The sequence below is a fragment of the Coenobita brevimanus genome, chromosome 68, assembly GCF_032717465.1.
Source record: "Coenobita brevimanus isolate Jiangsu-jjx chromosome 68, ASM3271746v2, whole genome shotgun sequence".
In the NCBI taxonomy this organism is placed as follows: domain Eukaryota; kingdom Metazoa; phylum Arthropoda; class Malacostraca; order Decapoda; family Coenobitidae; genus Coenobita; species Coenobita brevimanus.
The window spans coordinates 1,977,613-2,004,055 of record NC_137021.1 but is presented as its reverse complement, the minus strand read 5'-3'; the positions used below and the strand labels follow the sequence as shown (position 1 = coordinate 2,004,055).

The 26,443-nt window shown below is 40.1% G+C and overlaps 1 protein-coding gene across 1 annotated transcript; it reads right to left on the bottom strand.

Annotated features, from left to right (window-relative positions):
• Positions 1 to 3,980: 3,980 nt before the first annotated feature.
• On the bottom strand, positions 3,981 to 26,166 carry Nab2 (Nuclear polyadenosine RNA-binding 2). The gene is made up of 18 exons (XM_080277040.1): positions 25,902 to 26,166; positions 23,695 to 23,737; positions 22,637 to 22,798; positions 21,323 to 21,877; positions 20,608 to 20,795; positions 19,408 to 19,629; positions 14,867 to 15,172; positions 14,192 to 14,260; positions 13,529 to 13,678; positions 13,268 to 13,364; positions 12,750 to 13,001; positions 11,460 to 11,553; positions 10,160 to 10,265; positions 9,595 to 9,718; positions 8,569 to 8,656; positions 6,345 to 6,475; positions 5,829 to 5,941; positions 3,981 to 5,261 (listed from the first exon to the last, which is right to left on the bottom strand). Exons 1-18 carry the CDS (start codon positions 25,938 to 25,940, stop codon positions 5,106 to 5,108), a joined length of 2,895 nt encoding a protein of 964 aa, XP_080133166.1. The 5' UTR covers positions 25,941 to 26,166; the 3' UTR covers positions 3,981 to 5,105.
• Positions 26,167 to 26,443: the final 277 nt, after the last annotated feature.

Below are 26,443 nucleotides of genomic sequence, written 5' to 3'. Positions count from 1 at the left end.
CCTGATCAGCTAAAGTGCTGCACTTTGGAAACCAAGCAGTATGAAAACTGTACCAAATATGCATGAATATCACAATCAGTTGGCATTACACGATACCTTGATATAATATTGTATGCACTCTTCTTCACTCTAAATGCAACAGTTAATCTCCCTAGAATATCCAGCTATTATGTACTTTAATTACTTATAAGGAAAAAGATAGTGAATAAGCAATCATATTTTTATGTAATTAGTCATGCCTGGTGCTCCTTTGCCATAATCTTTGAACCAGTAATTCGATACAGTGGTATCTACTTAATTCTGAGTAAAACACTGTGTATGCACACACCTTTTATGTAATCCATTGTCAGCAACATACACTATTTTCTTAAAAACAAAATAAGAAAAAAAAAAGCCAAATACTAATCACTGTGTTTCTGACTATTCAGTACATAAATGATCAAAAGACCTCAGGACCCTTTTTTGTATGAATAATAATAGTTCTGGTGTGTGGGTACTGAAATTCATAACAAGCAATGCTGCTACAGTATCTGGATACAGCAATGTAGTCTATCAGCAGTCACTGGTAGATGCCAAATAAGGGGAACCATTTAAAATGTTAATACCTGTGTCAATATAAAAAGAACAACAGCTCAAGTAAGCTCCAGTCCTCTGGGGTCAGAATGCTCTCTTAAGTTGAAAGAAGTCAGGCGGTCGTCAGAACATAACCATACACTGTTACAAATGATCTCAAGGAGTTAAATAGAATAGCTTTCAGTATTTTGGGATTGGGGTGTTTCCCTCCTCTGACAAAGATTATATGGTGCAATGTTCATACATTCTTACATTTTCAATGGCTTGTCATTGCTAGCTCATGTCAGACCAGTCTGCCTGATGGATAGTATCAAAACCACAATCCCTTGCAGCATCTCAGTCAAGTTCCCTAACCTGAGGTCTCTTCTTATGACCTCAGGTGGTGTGAGACTAAATTACAGTATATACTGTATATTAAAGTGTTCAAACCATTCTACCCCAGTGTTATAAAATAAATACTTAAGATCAGTGTCCTAGACACAGTTAAGCTACTACATCCTCAGGGGTCACTCCTGAGCTGACCAGTACTGTCTGGCATTAGTATATAAAAAAAAAAAAAAAAAAAAAAAAAAAAAAATTGTCCTGAAGGGATTACAGATCTTGGATGTACTGAGACTACTAAGCGACATGACCCTTCTGGTCATGCTTTATGGCAACAAGCTCAAAAACCAAAGCTGAACAACTCCTAACTCATTATCATGATGCAATGGTAGATGATGGCAATAATCAATTCACTCACTTAATATAATGCTGCCTATTTCTTCCCTTCCCTTTCTCATTCTGTCTGTGTCTGACCTCCTCTCTTCCTACTTCTCTCTTTCCTTCTTGTCACCTTTTATTACTCTTCTTTCCACTTCAGGGGGTTCTACACTGAGTGATAGGCCTAATGGTCCCAGGAAACCATCTGCAGAGCTGGGTGGTAACCATGTAAACAAATTACAGGGTGATGCAAAGCCTGGTACGGTGTCCTTGTTAACTAGGTGAAGAGACAAATGCAACATCCATTCAGGAATCAAAGCTCCATACTTTTCCGTGTGCCTTGTTGTGGCAAGGCACTGTCAGCTGCAAGAGAACTGTATTCATGTGCAGATGAGTCTGAGACCACAAAAACAACTGTTCTCTGTTTCTCATGAACAGTGCCTCTCAGTTTCACACTGTCACACAGGCTTTTAAGTTTTAACATCAGGATTACAATAACTGTGCCTTGGGCTCTACCATGGTCTGGGACCTCTGTGGCCTTTTGGAGTAAAAAGGGATTGGCTGTTACCATTATTATTATCCTTAATTGACCATAAAGCAAGACAGTCCTTTCACTATCCCATTCTAAGGCAGTTAGCTTAGTGTCAGTGTCTCAAGAACCACCCTAAGGAGGGTTCTGACTTCACAGAAACTCCTATTTGTTTTTTAACTCACAGATTAACTATCTGTAATCATATATCATAGCACCTTACTGATGAATATTTTTTTTTTTAATTTTTTTTGTGGTATATATATATATATATATATATATATTATCTAATATTAAAAAAAAAAAAAAAAAAAAAAAAAAGAAGAAGAAGAATATTGATAAATTGGGAAAAATTTCTCTGAATTTAAACATACTCTGAGCTTAAGATTTCTGAGTGAATATGTCATTTGCATGAATAAGTCACAAGTCATTTGACAATGTAAAGTTCATTCTGATGCAACATTTTAATGGGAACCAAACATGGCACAAGGTATTTTGAGTGGCTTAATGCAATTCACCTGAGATGTAATGATCATATTCCTCATTATATGGTAAAATTTTTTCAGTTAACAAGAACAACACACTGAAAATTTATATTAATAACATAGTTCAATAAAAATACTAAGGCTCTACTACACAATAATTACAAAGTAATAAATTTGATCATCCTTCAATTACTAAAAATGCAGATCTATAATAATCTCCCCTTAAACAGTGTGTGGTTCAAACTTAGCAGTTTTGGGTAACCTTCCAAGGTTAACCCAGTGATGAATGACCTGCTAGTGGTATGCCTTCCACAACACAGGCCACGTATTTCTGCCATCTTTTGAAGCCCAATAGTACCTCTCCCAGACCATAATTTTTCTGCACCTGATATTTTAATACTTTCTCTCTCTAGCCAGACCCTTAATCCCAAGAGGTTTGAGGGGAAAAAAAAAAAATCCATATCACCTTGATACTCTAACAGCAGGATTCCCTCCCTCCACCACACTCATTCATATGTGCATACCACTCACATACTAATATTCTCCCTCAAATTTTTCTTTATACAAGCTGTCAGTATTAATATTAAACAAATAACATTCAAGAGAATAACAACATGTGGTGAGTAAAACAAATTAATAGATGCTAGGAAGTCTTCCATTGCATTCTCATCGTTTAAGGAGTCCCCAACACCTCTTCTTAACCCTTTGAACCCAGGTGATGTCCTCTTTATTTTACTCTTACTGTTACCAGACAATTTTACTTGGTGTAGAGAAAAAATTCTTGTACTGTACTGTAGGGGATTATCAACACTATATATAAATATATATATATATATATATATATATATATATATATATATATATATATAGTGGTAGGTGGTGGCGACCATCATCTGCTCACTTGATGCAGTGCTGCCTACTTCTTCCTTAGCTTTCATCATTCTTTTTCTGTGCCGCCCTGCCATCTTTCCTGTCACCTCTTATTGCTTTTCTTTCCTTTACAGGTGGCTTTACATTGAGTGACAAGCCAAATGGTTTCCTGTAAGCCAAGAAACCATTTACAACACTGGGTGGTAACCATATAACCAAACCATATGTGCTCCCTACGTGTCAGCAAGGTAGTGCCTCTCCCCGTAAAACAAATAACTCAAAGTCAAATGGCCACCCCTTACGGAACTATGGCGTCTGGCAATAGATATGCATGTATATATCTCTCATCTCATCTTATATCATCGGCCGTTTGAGTGTCCACTGCAGGACCGGCCTGTCCCTACTGAAGTGGGAATGATACAGCCAATGTATCTCTACCAAGTGGCTTAGGTTGTCTAGTAGATATTGTATGTAGGGTAAGAAATGCTTGTAAGTGTAACTGTAGTGTTGGAGTGGCTTTGGATGTGTGTGTAGTCTGTGAACCAAGTGTAATCAGCCAGTGCAAACCAACTGGGTGTAAGCATACTTTACAGTATACAACACTGGTTCAACCACAGCACCCCTTGTGTCTGTCAATGCAGTATGTGGCCAGAAGAACGCTCCCAAAGTTTATTACCCTGGTGGGGCGCAAACTTTCATTCTTCAGTGTACGAACACGCACACTCTACCACTGTACCACAGAGGCTCCATGTTTGTGTGTATATATATATATATATATATATATATATATATATATATATATATATATATATATATATATATATACTTATATACAGGTTGGCCCATAAACAACAGTCTGCTAGGCTCTCAACTGGCAGTATTTTATGCATTGTGGGGACAGCTCAGTCTGCTGATGTGGGTGTGGGTGTTGCAGTGGGATTAGGAAAGGAATAAATGATGCCTAGTAGACACTGCTAAAGCTGACTCAGCCATCCTCGCGACATACGAGAAACTGCCCAGCCTCGTGGATGAGGAGTGTTATAACTGGGACACCCTATGTGTCTCCTCCACTTCAAAGTCTATCCTACAGTGAATAATGCCATCAGGAGATGGCATGAACAAACTGAAAGTAGATATCCCCAAGCTCAGTGGGTTAAGTTTTCTGCTAATTATGTCTTACATCCCGTTTGATGTTATTTATGTCACTCGTATTTTGACACACTCTGCATTAATAAATCACAAAAGAATGTTAACTGGCCTTCTCCAAAAATATATTAAGGTTCTTTTATTTAACCTGGCCAAGCTTTTTGTCCTTTTGCAGCTTATTTCATGTAGCTCAGTTGCAGAAAATTCTATGGCTCTCCATCCTTTCCACAGCACTTCTTTGTGACCAGCACAATATTTCAGAGATAATGTACTGTTAAAATGTAGTATTCAGGATAGTAAGATGGCAGTTTTGGGTCAAGATGAAGTAAGTTTTGTTAGAAAGAGGTACTGGGGAGCCTCCTTAATCAACAAGAATGTGGGATCTGGACTGATGAGAATACACTCCCAAGTCACTGCCATCACAGACAAGAGGAAAATAACTGACCCTCTGACTAAAAGGATTTCTTTCTATTGAACAAAATCCTCTATATTAAATCCTCTGGTATCAGCCAAAAGAAAATGTCTAGGATTACCAAAAACAGAGAAAGTGTTGCCTGTGGTAGTCTGTGGGGCCTCTGACTGCTACAATCTCTCTCTGTGGAACTAAACTGCTTGGTGCGCTTGTGTGGATAAGACACTGAAGTGCACCAGCCGCAGAAAGAGGGCCAACACTGCACTTCCCTTTCACCCTACCGTGCTCATCATAGTAGGAACTACAGCAATAGGAAGCCGTAATGAAAGAGGATACAGATGTGTACACCACAAAATATTGTCTTCCACATCATCTGGGAGGCCAAGCTTGTTTACTTGCTGCCTTCTGAGGCTGCAGCTGGGATGGCGGCTGCGACTGCAGCTGTGGCAACTTTGGGGGCAACCCACTTGAGCTTGGCCCCTGTGGGTATTGCTGGGTGAGTGAAGGGGCAGCCAGGCTGGGTACACGATGTTCCATAGAAGCATGCCTAGAAGTCAATTTTCCATCAGTACCATCATCATCATTATCATCTACATCAAGACCTCTTTTCCCACCTAAGAAAGGGTGAGGTGCAGTAGTATTACTGATCACTTGCCCCACAGTAACAAAAATCAAAATTAAATCACATATGATTCCATGCTTCCTCTTAAGCATTTTGCCTTACTGAGGCTGGCCATGGTATAGCTGACATTTTCCATGGACTAAGTGCTAAATCAAGTGCCAAAACCAGCTAATTATTTCCCTGCAGTAACAGTCTTTCCTGACATTAAGGATGTACGAATCTTGATATCACAAGCGAATTAAATCTAATGATCATAAGCATCCCATAAATGACCTTCAAAGACTCGGGAATAACCTTCCCCTCAGAACTCTCATTTCTAATAATAACAATACATCATCATCATCCAGACCTTCCTTCCCATTCCAAGGTGAGGTGAAGCAGGGTCCATAAAAAATAAATAAATAAAGATGGAATAAAATAATAATAATAATAATAATAGTAATATAACCATGAGATACAGATTGATGATACAACCATAAGAGAAGAACTTGCCTTGGGATGCAGGAAAGGACAGGACATATTGGTGCACTTGGGGAAGAACTTGCACTTGACTTTTGTGGATCCTGAACGAGGTGTCAGAACTTTGTGTTTCTGACTTGCTGCAGCTAGAGGGGAAACAGTCAAATACAATATCAGTATATCATTTTATAAAGCCTGGTTAAAAGTTCACTAAATCTGGAAAGGACAATACATGACACCATGAAAATGTCATAGTGGGGGGGGGGGGGGTTTGGTCTGATGTCTTTTTTGTAATGTTTTGAGCATGGGCAAAACACATTCTTCACTTGTCATGTCATATCATTTTGCACATAATCCTGATTTTTTTTTTTTTTAATCAGCACCATAATGATGATGACCATTAAGGTCACCGTGCCCCGTATACTACTACAGTAGCATATATGATTCTGGGAATAACTAATCCATAGCAATAACCACAATATGACTGATTATAAATGGCATGATTATAAATGGCATTTCTGTAAGCTACAGCTGGTGCTATAAACTTACCAGAGGCAAGGGCAAAATTCCTGGAGCTGGCATGGGTATAGGGGCATCCAATGCGGGTACAATTGGCGTCGTATATGCAGTTGGGATGAATAAAGAGGCACTTGTCTCCGTACTTGCATGCTGGGAATGATCTGTTGAGGGACATTAAAACTGACAATAATATGTTGATTACTTCAGTATGACATCTTTGTATATCTCAGCATGATGATATTTTTGTATTGTACAGCATACCTCACGGGACAAAAACAATAAGGAATAATAATAATAATCTGGTCTTCTGTTTCTCAGAAGTGCCAGTTCTTCTAAAGGAATTCAGTAGTACTCAAGATACATTTGCATCTTTACAAGAATTATAACATTATTCATATACAATAAAAGCTCCACCAGCAGACGTAGCAATGACTAAACGCTGTAATCACCCACCACAACACAAATGGTATATACCTACCCACTTATGTATCAATGTACAGATGCGTTCTTTTGTAAGCATACACATGTGATTATGATGACTATTGTACAGTCGGCCTAAGAAGTGACGGAGGAGTATGCAGAAGTTTTCGGTCAGCGATAATGTTCATACTCTTCCTTATATCTCTACGAGGTGAAGCCTAATACGTATAACTGTTACAAAAAACAATAAATCAATGCCAAAGTACCTGTATGTTTCAAAATTGTAGGAAGCAGTTCGTTAGTTAGGATAATATGAAATCCTAAACGGAACTACTCTGTAATTGAAACTTCAGAACTATCGCTCTGGGACAGTCAGGAATAATTTGCGAAGTTCAAATCTAGTATGGTAACACGCAATAATTTTTTAGTAGCGTAAGACTGAACAAAAGGAAGCTTCAATAAACAATTACAATTAGTAATTATTATTTATAAAATAATTTACGTTACAATACTAGAGAATAATTTAAAGTCATTTATTTCGTTTCCAGTGTTTCCATGGACGACGACAGAAAGCAGGAAGGCAGTGTAAGCCAGTAAGCTATTTTAAAAGTTTCGATCAACAAGCACGAAAGGATATAACATTTACTCAAAGACATGCAGTTATTACACTGCCTTTGGCCAGTTCTCCATTAAGAAAAATCTCTGGATTATTTAATATAAGCCAGAGGGCTGTCGGTGAAAGATGTATAAAAAAAAGAACCTCGAAATTTGCCTAGAGTCGGAGCTCCTTGGAGAATGCTAACTTCTGTCATAGTCTAGTATCCTCAGTGCATAGTCGATTAGCAAGACTAATAAAATGCAGAGGTTCATGAACAAATAACTGAGTTCAGGACTTCCAAATTAGCATTTTCATTTCAGCAGGACATTACAGTTTATTTAAAAAGACATATTAAGATTAAAAGATGGAGTAAAAAGTGCTTGCTTCTGCCTTGCAAGAGTTTATGAACACATGTTTTGGTTCTCTTTATTACCTAGTGTAAGAGAAAAAGGTAGAATCGGTCATAGCTCCTTACAACTAAAAATAATTTTGCATCCATTTGGAATAAAGTTGCTAATTATAGTTAATATTGGTGAGTGGAAGACGGAACTATTGTTGGCGAGAGGAAGACAGAATAAAAGGCGGTATGGTCTTGTTGTTACCGCAGGTAGGGCATCATTACAAAGAATAATTTCATTGTTATGGCATCCTTAATGCTGCTGTATCATCATAGCATTTGAAAATGAGGCTGTGTATTGCAGTCACAAGAATTTTCCTTAACTGGTCCTCAAAACTTGAGCATCTGTATTTGAAATCCTGGGAAACAAATCAGGAACACGGAGTTATAGGCCTACTGCCCACCGCAAATACATTTCACATTCATTCAAATGGGGAAAGGTAACAAAGTGTTAACTTCTAATATATCACTGCCCCCTGTTAGTCATTTTACATCACTCTTAGCGCGATATAATATATATTTGATATGAAATGAAGAAGGCATTGAATATTTACCTTATATCCATTGTTTTCATTGAAAGTATGTCAGTGCAGAGTGACCAAAGCAATCTGAAACTCTGCCATCACTTCTTGGGGCGACTGTACCACTCCCTGCTACTGGATATAGAACTTTTACACTTACTGTCTGATGCATGGAAGATACAGTAACTGTTCCACATAGTAATTGCAATTGTTCCACACCCAATCAATGGTGATAATACAGCAGGCAACAAAACTACATATGCATCCTTATCTATGAATGCAACTGTACATAATATATAAACTAATATACATACTCACTTGCAAGGAACAGTAGGGTGGTGGTAAGTGCAGGCATCTCCAGACTTGCATATAGGCCAGTACTTGCATCGTTCTTTGTTTACACCGCCTATAACATCAAAAAGAGTATAAATTACTGACTGTAATTAATCTCATGTAGTTACTTTCTGGTCAGATATTGAGGCTTCCAAGCCTCCCTCCCTTACCAGTTTACTGTTCAAACTTGTACATTACTACATGCTTTGTGCACAGTATGTGCAATTAATGCAGCTATTACAAACACCAAAATAACATAAGAAATATTATGGTGCAGTACAGTATGAGTGTTATAAATCACTCTGGACGAGATGCCACCAAAATGCAGTCTATCTCTTATCACAATTACATATTATTACTATTATCACAATCACCATCCACCCCTTTTTTCCCACCAAAGGATGTGGGTTATTTTGGGTTAGGAGAACAAGAATGAACCTGACAGTAGGAGAACTAGCAAAAGTCGACTCAATTAAATAGGTCACTCATTCACCACTGGGGATGCTGAAAGGATGGAAGATGACAGTTGGGTGCAGAAATTGAGACGTGTGAACATCGTGGGTTGAGTTGAGTGGAAGACTGAAAAAGACCTCAGATAAGGACACAGAGTCAGGGATAGGGGACTGAAAAGGGTGGCTGCCAGAGATCAAGCTGCGTGGAGAGCTGCCATCAAGTGACAAAGGCTGATGCATGTTAGCATGCTGGAGCCTTTATAAACGATACAAACAATACGGTATGATGTCATCAATAACTCTTGGTTCTGTGATACCTGAGAAAATGGGGTATTACAAACTAAAAATCTTGTGCTGAAACAGACTGCAGTAGTAGTAGTTGCAGCTCAAAACTCATCTGAATGTGTGCCCTGTGGACTGCAGGACATCCTCCTCCTTTTAGGGGACAGTTAGAGAGTTCGGGGACATTTATTTAAGTGTGCAACTTCACCCCCCAGCTATATCAGTGACATCACATGAAGGCATCCCTCTCTCCAACACTGAAACCAACTGTGCTTACCAGTATGTGAGAGAGGGAGGCTGTGTGGGGATGCCTTGGTGATGGCAGGTGGCTGGGTGGAGCTGGGTGGTTCAACTGTTTCTTCTTCTTCTTCCTCCCATTCTTCAACTTCCTCAATATATTCCTGAAAGGGCAAAAGCATAATATCTGTAGGGTAACCTGGCGGAACTTGATACACAAATGCATAAATTTCCCCAACTTCCTCAATATATTGTAAAGGCAAAATCACATGTGTAAAACAGACTGGCAGCACTTGATCTGCAACTACACAAATTTTACATAAAACTAAAATTACAGGCAAAACAATTTCTTGGAAATCTATAGAATGGAATCTTGCTGTAATCAAGTTAACACTAAAACCCAACTCCATGTCACATCCTTCAAAGTATAGGAACCTGAGGACAGGCTAAATAAATATAGTATATAAACACATGAACATTTAATTGCATGTAAAAATAAGTTGACGGAAGCTAACAGGCAAAAACATAATTTGTCTGGCAATGGAAGGCTTTTACCATTTCACAAAAACAACCAAGTACTGGTAGCTGTTTTGACAGTGTCTCACCTCGACTTGTGTGGGTGGCAGGTGTCCCCCTCCTATCCGGTCACGCAGGTCCTCCTCCTCTTCTTCTACACCCTCCAGGGTTACAATGAATTTGGTATTCTCACCCCTGTAGAATATCAACAGCTGTATCAACACCATTAACATCAGCATCATCATTATCATTACCATAATCTTATCACCATCATCAATATCACCATTCAGAAATATCTGTCTTAAGAAAAAATGTGAACAACAGTGACATTCATTGGTAAACCATTCATTCCTAGCTGGAGATACCTTCCTGATTAAGCATACACTCACACTACCTACTTGCCACAGTCTAAGTACAGTGCCCTCGCACAGTAAATGCATTCGTAGTAAATGATCCGCCTAGTGAACGAGCAGGGGGTAATCAGGTCCACAAAACCATAATGAACAAGTTGAACCCCAAGTGAACGAATTCGGGGGAAAGAGTAGGCCATAACCACCATCTCCCATATCGAACGACCCCCTCCCCCCCAATAGATGCTGCACAAGAGGCCAGATCTGAGCAACCTTTTAAGCAGAATCCAATGGAGGACGAAGATTTGCCTATGTCTATTTGACTACGATCAGTAAAATTCTAGTGGCAAAGTATGTTCTTAGAGAAGAAGTCAAGGCAATTAAAACCAGCTACCTTAGGACACAGGAAGTGCTCAGTGGAGCAGAAACCACTTTCGTCATTACTGAAAGGCTCAATGTGGAAGTCAACAGACGAAAACAAACACTCATCGCACGCTGCTACCGAACTCAAGAACAACAGGAACCAATTGCTTCTACATCATCTGCTACACTTCCTGGGGAAGATGATGATGAAGTGATGTCAGTGGTGTCATCTTGGAACTTTGAAGGTTTTATGGGAGAGGTGAATGAGGTATAGGCACGTGGTGAAGTGGTTCAGTCAAGTGATGAGGGCCAGACTGGCGATGGGAATGGGGGAATGGAAGGTGATGTGGCGAGGACAAACAAAGTGTATCTCCCTGCCTCGGAACCACCTGTATTCAAGCCCACCAGGGCCGCCATCTGCTTCATTTAAGGTAAATAACCATGTGTTTTATAGTTTATACATCTGAAATGTATGTGTTTGAAATGTGCCCTTTAGTACATCTCTTTGGCTCAAAAAGTGGACTTTGAGGAAGCGGTGCCGCCCATATGCTATTTTTTCCATAAGATATGTTGTTCACAGTGAACGAAATCACTTTGAATGAGTTCGTCTGCCGCCCATAAACTCGTTCACTGTGCGAGGGCACTGTACCTATACCAAATCTACTATATATCTTACACTGCAGTTCCTGTTGCCAGTAGAGGTTGTGAGGCCACGTCCATCAACTCTTCCTCTTCTTCCACCTCCTCCATCTCTTCATTGAAAGTATTTTCTGCAATGGGACAGTATCAAATGTTACAATAAAAATTAAACTGCTCATTTTAATGCCTTCTGCCTACGGGTAACTTTACACTCCCTCTTCTGTCTTTCTTTCCTTTTCTTTTCTCTTCCTTCTGCCTGTGGATGACTCTACACTGAGTGACAAGCCAAATGGTTTCCTGTACACCAGGAAACCATTTACTATGCTGGGTGGTAACCATATAACCAAATTTTGGCGCCTGGTGGTTTAGTGGGTAATTATTACGCTCCAATCGGAGTGAGCTGGTGAAGGTTTATATCCAAGGGGTGGTTGGGGTTTATTGCTCATGTCATGCCACTCAAGGATAAGTGAGGCTGGTCACTCTCATCTTAAATGTCGGGACCAACTGCCTAGCCCAGGGCTCCTGTGCTCCTCATGGGGCAATGTAGGATTGGATGATGGATGGATAGATGAACTGTCATCTCTCTGCCCTGAACTGCAACAAGAGATTTACACAAGAACAAAGCACTCATCACAAAGAAGTATTATGGAAAGGATGAAGAGCCATTATACAGCAATATTCTGCCACTCAGCTACAAAAATTAAGCAGCCAAAGGAGAAATATCTGTGCCAGGTTAAAATTGATGAATTACAAATCATGCAGCTGAACCTGAAATCATCATTATTGTCAGTATCCAAACTCAATATCCCATGATATAAAATATGGTGGGTAGCATTAAAAAAAATAATAATAATGGAAAAAGCAAACACAAAAGTAGAGCAGCCTATCAAAAGTCAGTAAATTCACAAGTCATCCATTTATTTGTCTATCATGCAAAACTGAAATTCTCAGCTCCACTTGATTCTGTCTCTTAGGAAACTTTCAGCCTGATAGTGAAGAAAAGGATGACATGGAGGCAATTAGCTTGTGGCCACTCCTTTGGGGACTAAGATGACTGACTATAAATTGACTCTGTTCACCAGCTAGGCGTGAAATTGCAATCTCTCCAGCTTCAATGCAAAACTGTAACACTAGTTTAACATTAGGATATGATGTTAGTCACGAGGTGCTATGGTGAGGATATTTTTCTGCCGCTTAGCAAAAGGAAATAAATTACAAAATAACATAAACCCCACCAAGCTAAGGTGAATGAGCTACAGACACCACAGATATATATCCTATTCCATGTGCCAGCCACTGCACTAAGGATCTGTGAGTTCAAGTGTACCTATGAATGGTGATCTGCCTGGTTCAGGCTGTTGTTGCTGCTGATCCGGTGGTAACGCTACATCATCCTTTCTTGAGACAGCTTCAATAATGACCTGTGTCCTCTCTAACTCCTTCCTCCTGTTTCTCTCTTGCCTTTGCTCCTCTTCTTCCTCTTTCATTTCCTCTTCTGGCTCCTCTAGCTGCCTCTTACTCTCTTCTCTTGTTGCATTAGGCACGGTGATTGCAATTTTGCGAATCCTAACTTCCTCATCTGTATATGAGAAAGAACAATAATCCATTAGAGTGCCTTTAAGATGATGTTAAAGATGATAGTAACAGTAATGATGATCATGATAATTATGATCAAGATACTGATGAAGACTAGTACAAATGCAATGGCTTCAACAAAATCCAAAAATTAGGACAACTGCAACTGAAGCACAAGATAGAGCCTAACAGTGTCATTATAGACACACACACACACACACACACACACACACACACACACAAAGTGAACAGTAAATAAGAGAATACTACCTGGACGTCTAGATTTCTGTCCCTCACTGCGGTCTCTTTCCTTCTGTCTTGCCTCTTCCCTTTCTCTCTCCCGGTAACTACGGCTGAACAATTCACCCTGTAACATAATTATCTTTGTTGATCCAATTAACAATTCATGTAAAAATGCTGAACATCACTATGCCACACCTGTATACTGAATTTAAACTTCATTATACAGTATATGATGGTAGCCCCTCTCTCTCTCTCTCTCTCTCTCTCTCTCAGCTTCAGTTAGAGTACCTTCTTATTGGATGATGATGAAGATGAGTGTGTTCTGCTGGAATCGCGTGTGCGTGGCCTAGTGACCGACTTGTGAGCATCAGCCACTGCCCTAAGGATAAGCGCTGTGTTGGCCTGGATGGCACCAGCTCGTCGTGGCCGTGGAGCAACCTAAAAGAAGGATTTTGATGAAGAAAAAATCCAGTAATACCTACTTTTAAAAAAAACAAAACAAAAAAAACAAGAGAATTATGCTCAGCCACAAAGGACAGTCCAAAATCAAAAGATCAATCATTTATGATGAAGGGTGAAGGGAAGAAACCACCCTTTCTCAAAAGACAGTACAGTAACTGGTGGTTGTCTTAAAATTCAGTACAGTAAGAAGCACCTTGCACTAAAGGATTGCCCAAGGTTTATGTAAACCATATTCAGCTACTGGTCCTTTAATGGTATTTTATTCAGCAATGGAAAATTCTTAGTTGGTAAAGGGTTAAATCACCCTCATCACCACCTTCTCCAATACACTGTTTCCTACTAGGGAACCCCTGTTGGGAGACAGCTGTGCCAGAACTGCCTCCAGATTACTTTGCCCTCATATACTCTCTTCATTTTCTTAGTTACTAACTAGTCAAAAAACACCTTAATTACCTGTCACTGAAACTGAACTAGCATAACTTCTCTCACCTCAACTTTACTAGCCATACCACCTAGCTGAGGCTTTTTGGGATCGTACTCCTCCTCATCCGAGTCCACCTAGAAATAAAAAAAAATAATGCTAAACACCAAATTATGTACAATGGGATCCTTGTATTATTTTCAGAATAAGGTAACTAATTAGCAGAAGAATATTATTTCTCTAGTTACGTTCATCTTTCTCTTCATTCTTTTAGACTGTGTAAGTGTTTCTAAGCTGCAGTGCCAATAAACACACAAGAATATTCATGAACATATTCATTTACCATCATGAGCAAATGTTCACCAACAATTCCCTGTCAGCATTGTGTCCTGCCTTGAACTAAGTCTCAATCCTCCCTGAATGTCAAACAGTATCCTTGCTTCTTATATTCTTTTCCTGTGTACCTCAAGTTGTTATACACACAAAAATATTTCACATAACACCTTTCATTGCCAAACCTGGTAGGAAAAGGATGGCAAGCTTTTAATTATGATAGTGCTGATGTGCAATTATATGCCAAACTATTTCATGACAGACTGTTATAACTCCTCACGTATCTTCATTCATAAGACCAGGCATTGAAAATACAAATATAACGCTGTTAAAAAATGGATGATTAATTATAAATATCAATGTAAAAACAGGAGTCAAGAAAAAAAAAAAAAATAATAATGGTGCCTTACCTGACTATGTGACCTCTTCAACACAGCTCCCACAGCTGACACAACCCTGCCCGAGCCTGATCTACTTGACGTTTCACCCCTGCTGCCTATTTCACCTCTACCGCTCTCACGTGATGCAATCTCACTCCTACTGCCATCTCTCCCAGCGTCACCCCTGCCTGAGGTGCCAGCAACTGCCAGGCTGCGGCCAGAGCTCTCCCTACCCACGGCCTCGATCTTGCTAGTGAGCCTGCCTGATGTTCTACCTGACGCTCCTCCACTCCCACCTGACACAACCTCACGGGACATAAGTGGCCGCACCCGAGCCTTGGAGAAACAAGGACAGTTTTTACCACTGTAGTCTTTTTTACATCAACTAAAAGTAATCTAAGGTGATCTGATTTTGAGGTGTTTAGATCCATAACCTCATGAACTTAGGAGGCTTTCTAGCATCTCTTCCTAGCTTTATTATTTCTTTATATGGCTGGTAAACATTTAGCTGAATGATTTTTACGCACAATACATCAGTGTCGAAACAACATACATAACAGGAGAAAATATTTATGCATAATATGTAAAATAAATCATTAAGTAAGAAAGCTAGTCATCCTTCTAAACTGATGAATATAATCTTTATTTCCTAGCCTTTTTTTTTTTTTTTTTTTTTTTTTTTTTTAAACCCTATTTATGTGTAGGCTAAGAGTGCATTTTCTCTCTAAAACTGAAGACTGGAGGATGAAACCAAAAACACAGTAATGAGAATCAAATACATGTTTCTAAAGATGATGTGGTAGGAGGGTTGGCCCATCATCCACTCACTCAATGTAGGGTTGACTTATGGTCTCTATTCTGAGTGACAAGCCAAATGATTTCCTGTTCCCAAGAAGCCATTTACTACACTGGGTGATAACCATATAACTAGGGATTCTGGCCGGGTTAAATGTCCCCCAGATTCCCCTATCTAAAATCAGTAAATCGTGGCAGGTGTTTCAGAGAGCTTCGGAGGGCCCAATACCTGCCCAGGGTCCTAACAAATTGGGTAGATTTGTATGGCCATGTGAAATGTGAGAGGTGTGAATGAGGAGAGCAAGAGTGTGGATGTAATGTGTTCAAGAGTGTGAGATACACAGTGATGGCAATGAGTGAAACAAAGATGAATGGGTATGAAGTGGAGGAGTGGAAGGGTGTAAAATGTGAAAGATCGAGCATGATTAAGTGAGGAAGATAAAATGGAGTTGCTTTGTTGATGAATGAAGTGTGGCAGAGTTGAATGAAAGATTACAAATATGTCAGCTCAAGATGTATGTACGTCAAGTTCAAGTTTGAGAAGGTGCAAGCGGCAGTGACTCTAGTGAGACAGATAAAGACAGGTTTGGCGATGAGCTGAATGAAATACTGTAGTAGGGGAAATGCCCAGGCGTTATAAACTGTTTGTAATGGGCGACATGAATGGGAGAGTAGTCACTGGTCCTGTGAATGACATAACATGTAATAATGGAGTACCAGGAGAGAATGATAATGGGAAGTGACTGAAGGACATGTGTCAGGAAAGGAGGTTGTGCATTTGCAATTTTTATTTCAAACACAAAGATGCACATAAATATACATGGCACAGAGTGAATGGAGATCGTCTAGAAAGGAGTCTGATTGATTACGTGCTTGTACAGAAATCGAGGCTGGGAAGTGTTGCTGATACGAGGCCAGTGAGGTTTGTCAGATCACATGATTGTGGTATGTAAGATCAAACTGAGAGGGGTGAGGTGGACCAAGAGAGAGAAAGAGGAGCAGTCAGGGAGAGAGACTGAAAGTCGAGAAGCTGAGGATCAAAGAAATGGCATATGAATACAGATCCAAAGTAGGGAAGGAGTTAGAATCAGTGAATTGGAACGAAATGGATCCGACAGCTTGTGGACTGCATAAAGGGACTGCTTAGTTAGGAATGATAAAGAGCTGTGTGGTGTGGCAGAAGTAACAACAAAGAAGAAAAAGTACAGCGTGGTGGGATGAAGAGGTTAAGAGAGCAGTGGAGGAAAAGAGGAAGAAGTGGCTAGAGTGGATACAAGATAGGGGTTCAGTTGAAATAAGAACTGAATATAATAAGAGCAAGAAACACATAAAGAGACTTGCGATGAGGATAAAGAGGGAGGTACAGTAAATGATGATCTTGGAAGAAAAATTAATGCAAATTACTCTGAAAATTGGAAGTTATTCTGGAAAGAGGTGAAGAAATGTAGAAGTGACAGTGGAAAGTACAGTACGGTAACGTGAAAGTGTGAAGGATGTAAGTGATAGATTATAAACCCATGAGGATGAAGTAAGGACCAGATGGAAAGAATAATTTGAAAGTCTGATGACTGGGAATGGAGACAGCAAAACGACTGTTAACATGATTGGTTCCGGGGGTGTACAGAGAAGGAATGCAGTGCAAGGAAACGTGACACTACCACAGGTGAAGAACACTGTGAAGAAGCTGAAAAATGGGAAAGCAGCTGGGGCTGATGAGGCATGTGCAAAGATTATTATGTATGGTGGAGAGAGTGAAATGAAATGCATGTTGGAGATATGTAGGAAGGCATGGATGAGTGAAACTGTGCCAGTAGAGTGGAAAAAGACAGTGATTGTACCCCTGTACAAAAATAAAGGTGAGCGAAGTGGGTGCAAGAATTATTGTGGCATAAGACTATTGAGTGTTGTAGGAAACGTACTGTACCGTATATGGAAGAATTATTATATCGAATGTAAGAGAGATATCAGAAGTCCTAGTGAGTGATGAACAGGGTGGTGATAGGAGTGGCAGAGGATGTGTGGATCAAATATTTGCAATGAGACAAATAGTGCAGATGGCTTGTGAGAAGGACTATAAGGTGTTTATGGCATTTATGGATCTGGAAAAAGCATACAACAAAGTAGACAGAGAAGGATTGTGGAAGGTTTTGCGCGTGTAAGGTGCCATCAAGAGTTTTTATGATGGCAGTGAAGCATGTGTAAGGGTAAATGGGCATCTAAGTGAATGGTTCACAATCAACGTAGGCATGCAACAAGGATGTGTGATTTCCCCATGGTTGTCCAATAGGTTGTGTGATGTCCCCATGGTTGTCCAATAGGTTGTGATGTCCCCATGGTTGTCCAAGAGGTTGTGTGATGTCCCCATGGTTGTCCAATATATATATATACATGGATGGGGTGATGAGAGAAATAAAAACATGAGTAATGGAGAGAGGGATGGCATTGGAAATGATATGAAGATGGATGGAATATCTCAAATTAGTTGTACACTGATGATGCAGTGCTACTTGCAAATACTGAACAAGATCTTGGCAGACTAGTGCAGAGTTTTATAGATGTCTGTGAGTGCTGTGCCATGAAAGTAAATACAGAAAAGAGTAAAGAGATGGTTACTGAGAGCGAAGGTGAGTCCCAGTGTGATGTTACAGTGAATGAAGAGAGACTGGAATTGGTGAGAGAGTTCAAATACCCGGGTACAGTGACAGAAAAGACAGAAAAATGTGCAAAAGAAGGGGAAAGTAGAGTGACACAAGGAAGGAAAGTAGCTGATGCAATGAAGGCCCTGATAAGAAACAGAGGCTTGAGTGCTGCAGATGCACGAGGCTTACATGAAGGAGTGTTCGTGCCATCTTTAACACATGGATGTAAGACTATGGTGTGACATGTAAGTGAAAAGTCAAGAGAAAGAGCATTGGTGGTGAGACTTCTGAGGAATGTATGTGGAGTACAGAGAGTGCACAGGATATGAAATAATGTGATTTGTGAAAGATGCAGAGTGAGGAAGTCCGTGAACACCAGAACTGAAGAGGGTGTACTGAGATGGTATGGTCATGGACAGAGAATGGATAACAACAGAGTGGTGAAAAAGGTATATCTGAGCAAATTTGAAGCACGGAGATGAGGTAGGCCATGAAGAAGGTGGAGGGATATGTTGGATGAGTGTGTGACGAAGAGAGGTGTGGAAGTTGGCGAGGCTAGGGGACTGACAAGAGTTTGAGCTGGCTGGATGAATTTTGTGCGGAGAAGAGCATGGCCAGGGAGTTGGCACCCTTTTTAACGCGACAGCGTTCAGACTAGCACTATCAGATAGCTATATGTTAAGCTACGGAATGCGGTGAAATTTTATTGGCCTATCTGATGGAGCCAGGATTATGAGGGCTTGAATGATGAGTGATTGGTAACATGGCCTATTGAAATGGGCAAACTTTGGCTGTCTGGATGTTGCCACTCCTCACCCTGCCCTAGGGTGGGAAAGGAGGTCTGGATGATAATGATAAAGTGTGGGCTGTAACAGCTTGACGAAAAACACCAAATTCAGATAAATCTTTCCTCTGCCTTTGGCATTTTCCTCCAGTATTACTTTTTTGTTGCTGTTCCTCACCCTGCCCTAGGGTGGGAATGGAGATCTGGATGATGAATGATGATGATGATAACTTTTTTGTGATTTTTGTCTGTAAAGATATGTACAACTGTGAAATACAAAAGTTTGTGACATGCTACTGGTTAACTACACTGATATGCTATATTCAATAAAACATTACAATGGTATGTATTACCTCTAGCTTTTTCCCTGACACCGTGCTGGTTGGGAGGATGCAGACTGAGCGGCACGCTGAGGTGATGGCACTGGACACTGCACGAGCCAAGCCACTTTTCTCATCATTGTTCCCCCCTCCCCCCGCCTCCTCCCGCCTCGTCCCACTGCCTCCTGATTCCTCATGTAGGTTTATTATGCGCTTCCCACCTCCCACCACACTTACACGACTTAATACTGATACCTGTAGAAGAAACATACAGAACCGTAATAACACATATTGCGATACCTGGAAGTGAAGCTTGGACGTTGCTGGAAGGACACAAGTCAAGAGTGAGAGCAGTGGAAATGAGTTATTTGAGAGGAGCCTGTGGAGTCACATGGAGAGACAGGCTGACAAATGAGAATATAAAGGAGCATTGTGGTGTGGATGTGGATGTGACAGGAAGCGTTAGGAGGAATACACTGAGGTGGTCTGGCCATGTGGAGAGGATGGAAGGTGAAAGACTGACGAACAAAGTGTATGTGAGTGAGGTGGAGGGGGGAAGAGAGAGGGGGAGGCTGAGGATGAGATGGAGGGATGGGGTGGAGAGGTATATGAGAGAGGGGGGGATGAGTTGGGAGTGGGGCAGTGAAATGGCGGGGGACAGGGCGACGTGGAGGCGATTTGTTTGTGGCCACCCCGAACGGGATTGAGGCGTCTGGCAATAGATAGATAGATAGACGATATATGGAAGAAGTGTTAGCATGGTATTGTTGGATTTACCTAACATAAATGTTAAACAGTGAAGTATTACCCTCTTTCAGATGCAGGGGCCCAAGGCAAGATATTGCAGTCGAGAACATTTTACGATAGATGACCAGCCTACTTCCCTTGATGGCATTACATCTGGTAAAACTGCCAGTCACCTCCTGGGGAGGAAACCTACAGATGTGGAAAGGCTGTCCCTCCAACTTAGGCATTCTAACCACTTTACTACCACAAACAACATTTACTGATGTGAAATGTCAGGTACTGTCCATGTAGTCAGCTGTTACCATTTATGTTTTCATATTCTGTGTAAAGGCAGCAAGAGGACTGCATGAAGGTGAAGGTATGTTGATGCCCACATTAACATACAGGTATAAACTTTTGTATGGCAAAAGTAAGATACAGTGTAACAAGAATGTAATTTTAAAATATGCTATATGACTAAAAGTGTTAAACAATGAACTGCTGTACCTTATCCTTTGGTGCAATAGGTGCTCCGAGTCGCTCCTTTACTGATACTCTCGCCTTAGGCTCTGCAGGTTCACTCTCAGGTCTGGGCTCTTCCTTGGCTGTAGGTTTAGGCTCAACTGTCTTCTGTGGAACTTCAGTTCGAACCCTCTTGGGTGCTGGCTCTTCTTCCAGATCTAGACCCAGCTCATCTATGAGGCCAAACAAAACTATGGTCATGATACAAAAAGGTTGAGATGCAACTTTCCTAAATGAAGGACACTTATTCGTCTATGCTTGGTCACGTTTTCTTTTCTACTGTATCTATGTATCTACCTACAGCCTGATACCTACATCCTGGAGAAGGTGGCCATGAATAAATTATTATCATGCTTCCCTGTTCTCTGGCATCAGGCTGTCTCTGATGTACAGCTGAAAAACTTGAGTGAATCATGCTGATTCCTTAATACTGTACTGTATATACATCAATTAAACCACAGTAAAAAACACAAGCAGTAGCTTCAGTGGGGAAAAAAAAATATATATATAATCAACATTGCATTTCACTACCATACCAAATGACAATATACCAAGTGTTATATACATCCTCCCCTAAACTCTTCATCCCCAAGTGGGGGTCTCCCCTAAACTTGGACACAAGGACTTTCACCCAACACAACCCACCAACTCCCATCACTCAGCACATGACTTACCAACTCCCCACACAAACATTACTCACCCTCTGCCCTCAGCACCAACATGTCTGACTCTGCCTCTGCTTCCTCCTCCTCCCCCCCAGCCTCGGCTCGGAATATGTCAGCTGAGGACACCTTGTTTGTGCGGCCGAGTGGTTTAATTTTCCTCTTGATCGGTTCAGGTTCCTTGACATCCTTCTCTTTATTCTCCTGTTCCTTGTGTTCCATCTCCTTTGTATCTTTTTCTTTAGCCTCTTTTGCATCTTTGACTTCCTGGTCTTTGTCACAGTCTCTGGCCTGGCCTAGTTTTAAGGTTTCTGTGTGTAGTTTCTTTTCTTTTTCTTTGTTGTGTTTATCAGATGGTGGGGAAGAGTCCTCTTTCTTGGCTTTCTTTTCTTTCTTGTCCTTCTTTCTTTCACTGGACTTTCTTTTCCTCTCTGCCTTGTCCTTCTCTTTGCTTTTCCGTCTTTCTTCTTCTTTTCCCCTTTTCAAATCATCTGCTAGCAGCTTCTCTCGCTTCTTTTCCTCCACCCTCTTATCTTCTTTCTTTTTCTCTTCCTCTGCTTCTTTCTTTTTTGGATCCTCTTGTGGTTTTGTTACTGGTTTTGAAATTCAAATAATCAGTTTTGAAACTCAATGAGAAATAATGAAGTAATTTACCAGAAATGCATTATAAAGCTTAATACAGTAATCTATTACACAATCCAAAATTTCACAAACCTGTAAACTAATTTCCCACCTAGATTAAATGGGTACCATACTTGTTAACTGTTTGCAATATTATAGTGCTTTTTAATCTTCACTGTGAACCTACACTGGCTTCACTATTACTGTAGGTGTTTCTAATATCCAACATGAATTGTAATGAAAAAGCTGTGTTCCACCTAGCAGGTATCATAAAACTACTGTAATGTGATCTCTAAAGGAACAGACTGCATGTTGAGTGATTAAATGATGAATACCAGCATACTATACTATATTAAGTACTGTTAACCACAGGACTGATGACCAGAAAATAAGGTAATGTAATGAAGAAATAATTTTGGAGGATACTACACAGTGTATTATAAATAAAAAAGACATCCCTGGCATGAAAGGGTTTACTATTAGTTAAGTGTCTGTGATGGATAAAATCGTCTGGTGTTCATCCTGCCTTACATATTTCTCATCCTGCACCCCCATAGCCCACAAACACACACACACACTCAACATTAGACCGTATCCTTCCCTCCCATAATCTTTGGCTGTGTGTTTTTACCGTTATCACGTAAAAAATATACATGTAACGCCTACTGCCACAGCCTGCAAGGACTTTGTAAAACTTTCATTATGATAGTACAGCAGAGGCACTGCCTTACCCTGAAGCAGAGCTGCAGCATTCAATTTCTGCAGTACGTGGTGAAGCCAGGATGTAAATCGCTCTGTGTTGTGGCCAAGGAAAAGACTCAGATCATCATCCATCTGGTCTTTGGTTTTCTTGTTGGCCACCAAGACCATGATGTAGTCTGGTAGCTCCTCATCTGCAAAAAATAATAAATAAATAAATAAATAAATAAATTAAATAAATAAATAAACACAGTTCTGTAAAAAAAAAATAATTAAAAATAAATAAATACAGTACTGATACTATACGGTACTGTACATGAAAATGTAAAATTATAATAAAATACATTAAAATTAGTGATAAATACGGTACAGATTTACAAATATAGCACCACAGCATATGAGAGAGAATATATATATCAGCTCTAGTCTAACTCAGCATCCATCCATCTATCACCCTATCCTTTACTGCCCCATCAGGAATGTATAGGCCTGGGGCTAGTCTACACCATCCAGACATTTAAGGCAAGATGGATGGATGATGGATGGCTGCGGCTCGTTGTTCCTCCATAAGTGGCATGATTATGAACAACATGTCCAAATCTATCTATCTATTACCAGACACCTTAATCCCATAAGGGATGACCACAAACAAATCACCTCCATGTTGCCCTGTCCCCCGCCATCTCACTGCCCTGCTCCCAGCTCACATCCCCCTCCCTTATTTACCTCTCCACTCCATCCCTCCATCTCATCTTTGGCCTCCTCCTCCCTCTCCCCTCTTCCACTCACTCATATACATTCTCCTCATCAGTCTCTCACCCTCCATCCTCTCCACATGGCCAAACCACCTCAGAGTGTCCAAATCAACCCTTATGGTTACCATCTAATACTTACACTTTTTTTTTTTTCTCTCTCTCTCCCAGGAAATGAACCCTTTTGGTACAGTATAATAATACCCATAAGTGTCCTATCTAAGGATGTGGTAGGATCCAGATAACAGGGCAAGATATTTCACAAGAACTATCAACAGCATGCCCAGTTATAAATTACAAAATGCTTATTGTACTTCTGATTGTCAACTGCTACTTACCTACATATGTTCCAAGCTCCACAAGCTTTGCCTTTATGGCAGACTGAAATAAAAGGAAAAAACAAAATTAATAACATGATGAGATGGAGGGATGGGGTGGAGAGGTATATGAGAGAGGGGTGTGTGAGTTGGGAGCAGGGCAGTGAAATGGCGGGGGACAGGGCGACTTGGAGGCGATTTGTTTGTGGCCACCCCAAATGGGATTGAGGCGTCTGGCAATAGATAGATAGATAGACATATTACATAAAAAACAAGTTCCTTAAATAAAATATAAACAGTATGAACATACAAGCAAAGAGAAAATAACTTTAAAATTAGGAAATGCACATAGCTATACAGTGCTGGTGAATGTGCACTATTATAGAATCAACCCCTTAATCTAATGATGCATTTTTAATTCTGCCTTGCTACCTCCAGACCATTTTATTCAGCTCCAAATAAAATGTATAAACTGGATGGGTTGGACAGAGTCTTCATTAACTCCTTCACCACCAGAGGGCTCTCTGAAGCTAAATAAAATCATCTGGTAAACCACAAAAGTATGCTATCGAACTGGTCAAAATCTCTCATAGACTCAATGGAATCTACACAGTACAGATTTTCTTTGCCACTTCATATATCTAACTGTACCAAATGTTACTCTCTGAGATATATGCTTGCCAATGATTATTAACAAATAAGGGTTGTTAAAATTCTACTGAAAAATTGCATTATCCAAAAAAAGAATGTATTAATGATGGAGGAGAAGAAGCTGCTTCATGTCCCACTGGTTACAGATTTCAGATCTTCTAAAAATACTGGCATTTGTGATGGATGCCATCATAATTACTACCGGTACCCGGTATGCCTTTTCACAACTGTTAATTTTAATTGTTGTGGATATTTCATAGATGATAAAGGTTAGTTTACAGTGAGATATACTCAGCAAAAGGAAATCCTCAGTTCCCAGTCATACAAAAGAATAAACCATAAACTGTCCAAACTGTCATTCCTTTATCAGAATATGAAAAAGTTTTTCACCAGAAAGAATCAGTTAAGAGGTTTCTAATCTCTTCAGCCACAGGGCCCTCATCTTAGCTGACTAGTGCCATGCTTTCGTGAGGCTTTCAGATCGGTCAAGACTAGTCCCAAGGCTGTTCTGGCAAGACAGTTTCAGAAAAATCAGACTGGTCAAGACTGGTCTCAAAGGATGCGCGGTAGCACTGGGCAACAAGGACAGGGAGGAGCATCCTGTGTCCGGGCTGATATGACAAAGATGGCCGACGGAGGTGAAAGTTAAATGTTAGCTATTTCAAAAATAGAGTTTGGCACAAATAACAGTCAACAGTGACATACCGGTAGGACAGTGATATATATGCTGATAATACTGGAAATGAATACTTGTTTAAACCTGAATTGAAAAAGATGATCAGTTGTGGCTGATGTATGAAAATAATAATGTCTGGAGAGAAATTCAAATTCCATGAGTCTCAGTGGATTATTATAAGGTAATGATGACACTTAGGGCCTACAACTATTTCCCAGTAAAAATTCCATAAGGAAACATATTTCATCCTTTGTCTCCAGTGATTACCCTAGTTCTCTTTTAACTGAAAAGGTAAGCTGAACATTTATTTCACTTCATGGTGTAATGAGAACTGATTATCATGATTCTAATAGTGTCACATTGGGAAGCTGTCATATGTTCTTTTATATTACCTACAAACAGTTACTGTGTACGCTAGTAATGATATTTATAGCAAACTTGATTTATTACTATCTTGTTCTCTCTGTTTACATAACCCAGCTGATTCTGCCATGACTCTGTCCAATCCCTCCTCCAGCCAATAGGAGCACATTATGGATGAAACTGGTCTAAAATCCATTCTCGCAAGCATCAAGTAGGCCCAGAAAACTTTGACCGGTCTTGACTGGTCTAAAAAGGCCTCACACAAATGCGGCTTAGGTAAAATAGTTTCTTGTTACCCAGAACGAATAAAAAATGACATCCTCTGGCTGATGGGAGCTTAATAATGTCTTACAGAACCCCATTATTAAAGTGAAAAAAAAAATAAATAAAAAAAAATAAACTGTCAAAAATTAGGCTAGAATTTAACATTATTACCTGGACTTAGGAATCACATACATAAAATCTCCTAGAAACTTTAGGATACAAAATGACAACACACTTCCACTTCTCCCTCACTACTAAACTTCGCATCACTTACTCGGATTTTGAGACTAACTTCTGAGCCAACTCCTTCCATAGCGATGACAGGCTGCTCAAAATTCTTCTGTGACAAATGACCCAACCCTCCACACAAAAAAACCTTGCACAATGTTCTATTTTCACCAGGGGAAGCTGATGTGGATCTTCTAACACACTAGCTGGACAAATAGATTTTTAATCTTATATATTTGATAAAAGCAGTTTTAATATGGTTCTTGTACTTAACGATTGACAGCTCCTGCTTGGAAAGAACTCTGAGTAACTTGTCACAAAATAACTAGCTTCAATGTAATGAGCGAGCTATGTCAACAACTAATCGCCATAAGCAGAGTTGCCAGCGGTAGCGTCTGCGCCCGCCCAAATTCCCAATCTCACCCGCAGTAGCTCAAAACTAGCTTTTCATTAACAAAAATAGCCTCCACCCATCTTTAATCTTTATACTTATGTTTGGAAATCGCCCGTACTGTTGTTTGTTTAAGGTACTGTTTTGTTAAGTGAAGATGAGTGGGAACTATAAAGCCTGGGGAATGAGCTTCGAAG

Excerpts from the sequence above, each read along its gene's own strand:
- Nab2 (XM_080277040.1), bottom strand. The coding sequence starts at position 25,940 with ATGGAAGGAGTTGGCTCAGAAGTTAGTCTCAAAATCCGA. Across the intron at positions 11,554-12,749 it reads AGGCAGATCACCATTCATAG|AAAATACTTTCAATGAAGAG; the intron begins GTACACTTGAAC and ends GTCCCATTGCAG. Across the intron at positions 6,476-8,568 it reads CACCCTACTGTTCCTTGCAA|ATCATTCCCAGCATGCAAGT; the intron begins GTGAGTATGTAT and ends GTCCCTCAACAG.